The sequence below is a fragment of the Propithecus coquereli genome, unplaced genomic scaffold (genome assembly GCF_000956105.1).
Source record: "Propithecus coquereli isolate 6110/MARCELLA unplaced genomic scaffold, Pcoq_1.0 Scaffold346, whole genome shotgun sequence".
NCBI classification, from domain to species: domain Eukaryota; kingdom Metazoa; phylum Chordata; class Mammalia; order Primates; family Indriidae; genus Propithecus; species Propithecus coquereli.
Genome location: NW_012149130.1, coordinates 2,330,184 through 2,339,427, shown reverse-complemented (window position 1 = coordinate 2,339,427; position 9,244 = coordinate 2,330,184). Strand labels below are relative to the sequence as shown.

Here is a 9,244-nt window from a genome sequence, read left to right as displayed (position 1 = left end):
GGGAGATGACTGAGAGGATCTTCAAGTCACTTTCCACACAGGTGGCTGCCAACCTGGCCCCCATGAAAGACCAGCCCTGGTCAAATTCAGCGATATTTAGATGGCTGCATATTTATCAAGCTCTTCCTATTGCTTTTAAAGTTATCGTATGGTTACTTCTGAAATTGAACAGGATGGCACACTCAGGATGTCAAAACCAGAAGCTGGATGATGCCTCTGCGCGAAAGGTCTTGATGTCCAGGGCTCTTGCCCTCAGCCAGCCACGGGGACAGATAGAGCCTAGCGTTTTCCCCTCCACGCTGCCAACAAAGACCGTTCATTGTGAGATTCTCACACTAGAGACTGTTACCATTCCACATGGAGACACACCTCCCTCTAGAACTTGAACCAAGTCATTCATTTCCGCTCCTAACTCTCGGTGCTTTTCTCATATGGGATTTTTTTGTTTTTGAGACAGAGTCTCGCTCTTTTGCCCGAGCTAGAGTGAGTGCCGTGGCATCAGCCTAGCTCACAGCAACCTCAAACTCCTGGGCTCAAGCGATCCTCCTGCCTCAGCCTCCCGGTAGCTGGGACTACAGGCATGCGCCACCATGCCCAGCTAATTTTTTCTATATATTTTTTTTTAGTTGTCCAATTAATTTCTTTCTAATTTTAGTAGAGATGGAGTCTTGCTCTTGCTCAGGCTGGTTTCGAACTCCTGAGCTCAAACAATCGCCCGCCTCGGCCTCCCAGAGAGCTAGGATTACAGACGTGAGCCACTGCGCCTGGCCTTATATAGGATTTTTGATAAGTAAACAAGTAAATGTTGCTAGTTGTGACATTTCTGTTTATTCTATACTTTGTATTTTAAAGAAGAGTGTGTTTGAGACATGACCCTTTACATAGGTTACAAGTAAGCCTAGCCCTTTTCTGTAATGAACTAGTAGTGTTCAGAATTCTCACCAAAAAGCGACATTCAAGGAAGTTCGTTGAAAATAATGAGTTCCAGGAGAGCAGGACGAAATAAAGAAACTCCTAAAGCCCGGCTTGCCCTGCCCTCGCCCCTTCCTGGCGGGGGGTGGGAGGGTGCCACTCGCCCATTCCTGGTCAGGGCACAGTGCCCCCGGGGAGGAGCCGCAGACTCCCCGCCTCCCCCAGCTGCTGCTCCATGTTGAGAAGTTGAGGCTGTGCCTCACGGGCCTCTCGTTCCCAGCACCCTCTGCGGTGGCCGCGCAGAGACGCTGTCAACGCCAGCTTTATCAGATGAAGTGGGAAAACTCTCTGTGAGCAATCAGCTAAAACATTTGGCATCCAGAACTCAAAATCCATGCAGCATCCAGAGCCCCCTCCTCCCCATGCAGTGATTGGGGTCTTCACACTCTGCCAGGGCACCCTCCTTGTCAACAGCAGCCCAGACCCAGCGGCAGAATTCTCCCTTATTTACAGATCTCCTCAGAAGACCACCCATGGATGACAGTTTGACTCCTTTGCCCATTCAAACTGATGGAAAGCAGATACAGCTATGTTTTGGATGTGGTCAGGCCCAAGGTGCTCACTAGGACTTCACGAATGGAATTGAATGATAGAATGGATGGAGGGGCCAGTGAGTCAGTGGGTTGTTTTTCCACCTGCAAGTGACAAGATCCAGCTGTGGGCGGCAAGGGCGCCCGAGTCCGCGGCAGGTGGAATTCTGCAATGCGGTCCGGTGCAGGGGAGCAGACAAGTCACCTGGCCGTTGCGAGGGGTGAAGGGCACCAGTGCCACAGCTTGATTTTATCAGTCACCCACCTGAGCCTGTACAAGGGGCACCCCCTCAGGAGGCAGCATGGCCAAGCGGCAGCTCCGCCCTCAGAAGCCCTCTCCCCAGAGTCACTGATTAGACCCACGGCTGCAGGCCGGAGCCCTGCCGGAGTAGCTCCTTCCCCCGGGGCCTGTCACCTGTTCTGTGTTGTTAATTCATGTGATTTGGGGGTTTAGTTATATCTTGTGATGTTTTCCTGTGTGTTTTGGTTTATTGCTTTTTAATTTTTTTTTGTTTTGGTTTATTTTCGGAGATTGAAACGGATGTTCTGTGTGAAAGCTGAGCTCCTTGCTTCTTTCTTTTGCCCGTGGCTGACTGCACGTTCTCTGTCGATGTCTTGTTCCTGGTTCTTGACACTGATCATCTTGTCTGTGCAAGGAGGCACACAGTGGGCTTGCTTGATCAGAAGAAAGGGAAGTTTGCTTGGTTTAGTCACTCCACAGAAACCCATGGTAACGTTCCCCCGTGCCCTGTGTGTAAATGTGTGTTGGCTCCTACAGCAGTGGACGGGAGGGCGTTTCTCTGCTGGCCGGTGCTGCAGTAGTTGTGTGTGTGCGTGTGTGTGCGTGTGCACGCGTGTGCATTCGGTGTCTGCCGAGGGCTAGCGACTGTCTCAGCAGACGAGGAGTGCTGTCTGGAAGGAGAGCTGAGCCAGCACAGATGATGTGATGGCCACTCTAAGAACAAGGGCTGGCGAAACTAAGGAACTCCTGTCATGTTCAGAGGGGCATAGAGGGTGAAGAAGAATTCTTTGAGTCAAACTTTTATGTAGAAGAAAAATATAGTAATAAAACGAAATGGCTTCTTCGGAGCCACAAACCTGGGTTCTGAGCTGGAAAACTGTCACTGTTCTAGAAATCCAGCCCCCGCTGCCTTGGGGAGAGGCTGGGTCTGGCCTGGACGAGTTGGCTCTAGCGGAATTAAATGGCTCACACCCTGGATCGGCCCGGAGTTAGGAGCATCAGGGCGGCTAAAAGGGGAACGAGTCTCCCTGCAGGCTGTCTCTAGGCCACCTTTAAAGTTAGTTTTGTGGATTCCACACTCAACCCTCCTTCACTCCTGGTGTCTGCAGTGCTAGTTTGAGTCTTAGTCCGTGATTCACTCTGAGCTCTCTGTCCTGGGCAGGGTCCTAGATGTACTTGACCCAGGGCCCAGCACCTGCGAGAAACGGGGAGCCCTCCGCACCCACGCGGTCGTCCACGCAGGCGGCAACGTGCCCTTTCTTCCAGCGAGCTGGGCCCTAGTCTCGGGGATGGACCCCCTTAGAGTTGGTGGGTGGAAAGAAGAAAAGGAAAGACCATATTTTCATGAAAGCTCCTCTTTCTCTGATGAGTAGCAGAAGCAAACGGGAAAGCTTCCACGGCTCTTCTGAGGCCGTAGAATGGAAGGTGGAGAAAGGATTCAGTGGTCAGCGTTTTACTGCTAAGGTGAAATACTCTGATCACCAGATGTCCTCCCACGTTCCCACTGGTTTGCAGCATCCCCTCAGCAAAAGCTCCCCCAGACAAGGGCAGGCAGTCAGTCCAGGAGATCCCTGAGCATGGCTAGGCCAGTGCGGAGGCCTCGACCCTGCCGGTCAGTGGCCAAGGCGCTCAGGCTGTCCTCCTGCCGGCACTGGGTCTCGGCATTGGGTGTGTTGCAAACTAACGCTCTCTCTCCCTGCCTCACACCTTGCCTGCATCCCGTTGACTCTTGCAGTGAGCATGCCCACCAGCGAGACCGAGTCTGTCAACACCGAAAACGTGGCTGGAGGCGACATCGAGGGCGAGAACTGCGGGGCCAGGCTGGCGTGAGTAGGCACGGCGAGCCCAGGGGCTGGGGCTTTTCCTGGGGCGCGGGCAGGGAGGCGGAGTCTGGGAGTCAGAGAGCTGGCAGAAGTCAGAGCTGCAGCAAGAAACAGCCACGTGGGGCGGGAGCCCTGCGGGGAGCAGAGGCCTGGGGTGCTCTCACACAGCTGAGGCTCGTCTTCAGCTCTTCTGCGAGGCTGACTCTGGGATCATGAGCCCTTTTCATCACTTCAGGGAAATTCACAGTATGGGGGCGGGGGTGGCCCCAAAGTCCGTTCTTCCTGGTCCTTTCGCCCCTCCTCGTAGGAGACGGCAAGGTGAGGGTCCCCGGGCCTGCTCCCCACGCTTACATTCTGATTAATGTGACCCAGAAGAAAAGCAGATGGTAAGAAAATGCTCCGGGAGATGATAGGCACGAGCGTCCTCACCTGCAGCAAAAGAGAAGCAGGGGTGCCCGAAATGCCACCGGAGTCACCTGTGGGCAGATAAGAGCTGCTGCTTTTCCAGAGTCCGGCGCCTCAGGACGCAGAGTGTAGGGGTTGGCCCTGTGCCGTCAGGAGCCGCCCTGGCCTGAGTGGAGGCCCCCGGCCTGTTCGGCTTCCGCTGTGGGGAGTGGGAACTGCGTTGCTGGCTGCTTGGGGTATGAGGAGCTCGGCCTGGTCACGGAGAGGACCTGCAGACAGAGGCGCTGAGTAGGACCAGTCTGAGTCGCTCCCTCCGCGGAGCAGCGGCTTCCATTCCCTCCCCCCGCCTCTGGCAGAGGGCACGAGGACGCGCGGTAGGTGAGGCTGCGTGGCGGTGCTGGCCCCGAGAAGCGCCGGGAGCCAGTAACGGGATGGGGAGGCGAGGCTGACGCGTTTCCAGGGTGTGCAGGCTTCGGTATCACTCACGCTGACAGCAGCACCAGGGAGTCTGCACTGCAGATTTCTCAGCCTTGTCGGGAAGCAGTTATTGTCAAAATGTTGTTAAAATACGATGCTAATTACATGTTGAAGCAGCAGTCCAAACCTTTTCCCTCTTCTTTTGGAATCGTGCAAAACAAGCACTTGAGTTTCTGGAAGTTGGCCCCAGATAGCAACACTAGGGAAACACATATAGAAAGGCTTCAAACTCCGTAAGTTCTAGGCCTTTCTGTTGTCTTGACTCCAAGAGGAGGGATGGAGAGAAGATGATCAAAGACCCTTCGACTCTGGCTTTGGGGCATGGCCCAAGTTGCAACCAGGAGGGACTGGGGAGCTGGCACCAGGAAGTCACTGGGAGTGCATCTCAGGAGAGCACGAGGCTCTGCTGGAAAGGGAACGCGATCATCCCCCGTGAGGGGAAGCTGGCAGTCTCTGGTCTGTCTGTCATCTCCTCCGAGGATGCCCTCCACCAGCTTCAGAGCTCTGCAGGAACGGGCCCTGTCGTCTCCGTGCACGCCCGCATTTACGCGTCTGCTTTGTGCATGCGAAATGCCCAGCTGCGGTACCAGGATTACCGTCTGCACTCGAGGGATCCTGGTCTTTCCACACCCCCTGCCTCCCACCCGCCCCAGACAGCAGTGGGATAAGACTCTGCTGACGTTCTGGTGGGAGAAGCAGCCAGAGGACTGAGCCTGGGGCAGGCAGAGACCCGCACTTTTAAAGCTAAGGGTTTAAAGTCTTAGTGATAAGAGGAGGCCCGAGTGAGGATTGCTATGCAGTGAGAAAACCTGGATGAACGTGGTCCCTGCGGGGCAGGGCCACGTGATGGTTTCTTGGGGCAGGAGCCGGTGGGCAGGGGCTGATGAAGAGGAAGGAGCCAGCACAGTTTGAACGGATGAAAGGGTACTGAGGCAGAAGTGAAATCTGAAGCAAGGCCCTGGGGGGATCTGCGGGTGTCACGGAGACGGCAGGGGTGGGACACACATTTGAGGTTATCGGGATAAACACCATGAAAGAGGTGACAGGACGAGGCTGTTCACAGAGGACTTGAAGGCAGAAGACCAGGGCCAAACCCGACGCACAGGAGAATGCGACCGAGCAGACGAGACAAATGCGGTGCGTTAGGAGAACAGCAGCGTGGCCTGGAGGCCCCGGGAGGAGGGATTTCAGGACAGGGCTGCCAGCTGGGCGCCAGGCGATGGCCACGCAGCAGGGGTGGAAGCAGGCACCCTGGAGTCGGAGCGCGTGACCTAGTGCGGCAGAGACGCTGAGCAGATGGAGAGGGGACTGGACGCTGGGGTGAGCGCTAAGAAGAAAAAATAAATGCAATGTCAGGTTAGTCGCAGAGGGACCTGACTGAGACGGGCAGGTTAGGAAAGGCTTTGAAGAATTGAAATTTCAACTGAGAACTGAAGGCTGAACATAAGTTACCAAGGTGAAGAATGAGGAAGAATGTTCCAACCAGAGGCACCAGCGTGTTTCCAGGCCCTGGGTACGGCCAGAGCGGGTGTGAGCAGGGGGAGCAGGGGTGAGGCCGCAGACGGGGCATGGCCTGGTAGAACCTTAATGATTTGAGTCTTAGAGACGGGGTCTCGCTATGTTGCCCCAGCTGGTCTCGAATGCCCAAGCTCAAGCAATCCTCCTGCCTCAGACTCCTGAGCAGCTGGGACTATAGGGCATGAGCCAGTCTTAGTTTGGTGTTCCCGGAGGATCTCTGTGGGGTAAGAGCCAGGCGCCCCTCACGGTGAGCGGCAGTAGCGTGACCAGGTGTGAGATGAGGGGACGGCAGCCCGGGCTGCAGGTGGAGAGAAGAGGACCGCTATTCGTGGGTTCTGGAGCGCCGCTCCACAGGGCTCGAGGGACTGCTGTGGGCGTCCAGCTCGGCAGGGGCACGGGCCAGGACAGGGCGCTCCCTCGGCAGGTGAGCGTGGAGGGAGGGTGGAAGAGCGCAAAGAGGAGGGTGGCACAGGAAGGCTAGCAGTCCCCGCGGCGACAGGCCGAAGGCGGAGCCAGCGCGAGGGCTTACGGGAGACGTGGCTTCGGAAGAAGGGAAGGCTGACGTCAGAGACGGTTTGAGACACTGAACTTGCACCGGAAGGAGGGGTTCCTCCGCCTCTGGGACTAACTGGAATATGGAAAAGGAGACCTGCGTCAGGGGTCCTGGTGGCCCTGTGACCTCGGCCAAAGCACTCGCTCGGAGTCTCGGCCCCTCCCTCTGGGAAGCAGGGGGCCAGGACCGACCACAGCTTTCCAGGTGCTCTCGGCAGAGGCCTGGAAACCGCCTGCAGGGGCTACCACAGAAGGGACGTACTGGGCTTCCATGGAAGGCCTCCTACGAAGAAAGTGTCCTACAACTGGAGAAATCACACACCGCAGGTCCACGTGGACACGGTAGCCAAGGGCCCCTTCTAGCTCTCAAAGCTTGTCGCAGTTTTATGAAGAACACGAGTCAGAAAAGTTTCTGATGAAGGAGTCTGCGGCAGGGGTCATGCCAAGAAGCCTCCGAAAGCGAGGGTGAGGCGGTGTAGGAACTTAGAGGACAGTGCTGGACAGTCACGCTGCTGAGTCGCCGAGAGGCCACTGAAAGAGCGGCACCCAAGCCGGAGTGGAGACCGACGCCTGGATGTGGAGTCGGCCTTGCGGAACGGTTCCCTGTATTTTTTGGCAGACTTGGTGGCCTGCGAGCAGCGACCGCGGGGGCGAGCCAGGGCGGGGTTCAGCCACGTAGGCCCAGTGGTGTGGAGCCACCGTCGCATGGGGCAACGCCGCGTGACCGTGGGGCCACGCTGAGTGCCAGCAGTTGAGCCTGGTATCGAAGGGTGAGAGACTGGGGGACCCAGTGGGGACAGAGATTGGGTCCCGTGGAAGAGCAGGAGGGACAATAGCAAAGGAGGCTCCGGACAGACATGGGGCAGCCACGCTCCACACCCGGCAGATGGAGCAGCGCCGTGCGGCGACAAGGGCCAGGCGGACTCTGCAGGGATCCCAGCTGTGAGTTAAGGGCGCCGAGTCAGACGTGCCGTCAGCACGGTGCGGCTGCGGGGCCACCCGACTTACGTTACAGGCAAATTTGGGACAAATCAGGGAAATGCTACTGTACACAGCAGGTAGTAAACATATGGTGCTCATTACCCTAAGAAGGGGGAGAGGCTGAAAATATAAATAGCTCCCAAGAAGTTCAAGTATCTGTCAAATAATGACAAACGCAAGTTGAGCAGCTACGCAAAAAAAAGTTTTGGGTTGGTCTCTAATTTTGAACCTCGAAATCGGGGAAGAACCTCCCAGTCTCCCCGCAGGTTCATCCGGGAGGCCTGGGCGGACAGTATCTCGGGTGGAATGAACCCCAGGCCCAGCCCAGGGCGCGGCTCTGACGGCCCCATGTGCTGGTGACTCTGGCTCTTCTTCGAGAATCCGCCTCACCCGGGCGGCGACGGTGGGCGAGCCGGGACGTCTGGTGAGCACCCTGCCCCTGCGCGCCGCGTTCGGACAGGCCGGGCGTTCTGCTGCTCAGAGGACGTTTCGGAGTCTGAGGAGAGTTTAGAAACCAGTAGGAGGGAGCGTCCGCCACAGGCCAGGTGGCCCAGGGTGTGGCCCGGCTCCACGATTCCAGGGCACCGGCGCTGCCGAGCCGGCGTCCTCACACAGCGGGAGCGGCTCTCCCGGCTCCGAGCCCCTCTGCTTCCATGTAGTGGGGTCCCGCTATGCAAAGGGACTTACAGAGGGTTCTGAGCTCAGCTCCCCGAGGGCCTGGAGTGTTCTGTGGTCTCCAGACAGATGCCCCTTGAGCGATACCCTGCCCTTCCTGAGTCGAGGTGTGTCAGTGGCATGGTACCTAGCAGTTCTGCTGAGTACTTGTAGAATGTGCCAGTCGTAAAAAGGGAGGAACGTTTTGGACCCCGCAAACTTAAAATTATCCTCACAATCCCCTGAGAACAGCAACAACAACAAAAACATCAGCCTTCAAATGCGGTGTCCAGGCTTGTACATCAGGACTTGTACCTAAGTGGACAAGAAAGTTCTGCTCCGTTCCCGGTTCAGAATGTGCCAGGATGCCACGGAAGGACCCACGGCCCATGATTAGGCCTGAACTAGGACCTCGTTTCAAACAGCCTCCCCTGCCCTGTGCCCAAGTCCCAGAGTCCTTCCCTGGGAGGGGCGAACACCCGGATTCAGCTTTCTCCATATGGGAGAATTTAAGAACCCACTTTTGCTCATGACCCCCATGGACCGAGGCTGGGAGAGCCTCACGGCGAGGGCCGGTGGTCTGCATCACAGGGCACCCCGGTTGGGACCACTGAGGCGCTTCTGGAAGAAGGCCCGGGCCAGCCTTTGGAAACAGAGTGACCAGCCTGGAGGCCAGGGTCACCCACGTGGGCTTGTGTTTGCCAACAAGGAGAGGCACCTGCCCAACAGCAGGCCCGGGGAGGACGCCGACGTCCCGTGGGCAGCGTGGCTCTGCCGGAGCAGGGAGCACGCGGGTTCCCATCGCCCAGTTAGCAGCGGGAAGACATTTGCTTCGCCCGTTACACTGGCTCTAAGTGACCATGCTGCCCTTGCGCTGGGCCCCTGCCACACGCACTGTTAACGTGTGATTAGGCCTCCAGCCTGCACGGGCAGTCTTTGGGGGCGGGACAAGGTTACTAGCCAACGGTTCCAAGCAGTAAAGACACTTGGCTCGGAGTCTCAGTGCCCCAGAGATACAATTACCTCATGCACGATGGCTTTGCCACCTGTCACATCTTCTGGTTTGATTTTTTTTTTAATAAAAAATAATG

The 9,244-nt window shown here is 56.9% G+C and overlaps 1 protein-coding gene across 2 annotated transcripts in view; it reads left to right on the top strand.

The window, feature by feature from the left end:
- CACNA1C (calcium channel, voltage-dependent, L type, alpha 1C subunit) overlaps positions 1–9,244 on the top strand; it is a 192,356-nt gene that overhangs the window by 48,506 nt on the left and 134,606 nt on the right. For both annotated transcript variants that reach the window (XM_012651032.1, XM_012651031.1), the window contains exon 5: positions 3,479–3,569. In XM_012651032.1, the coding sequence (XP_012506486.1) occupies positions 3,479–3,569 (91 nt within the window). The remainder of the gene's footprint in view (positions 1–3,478; positions 3,570–9,244) is intronic.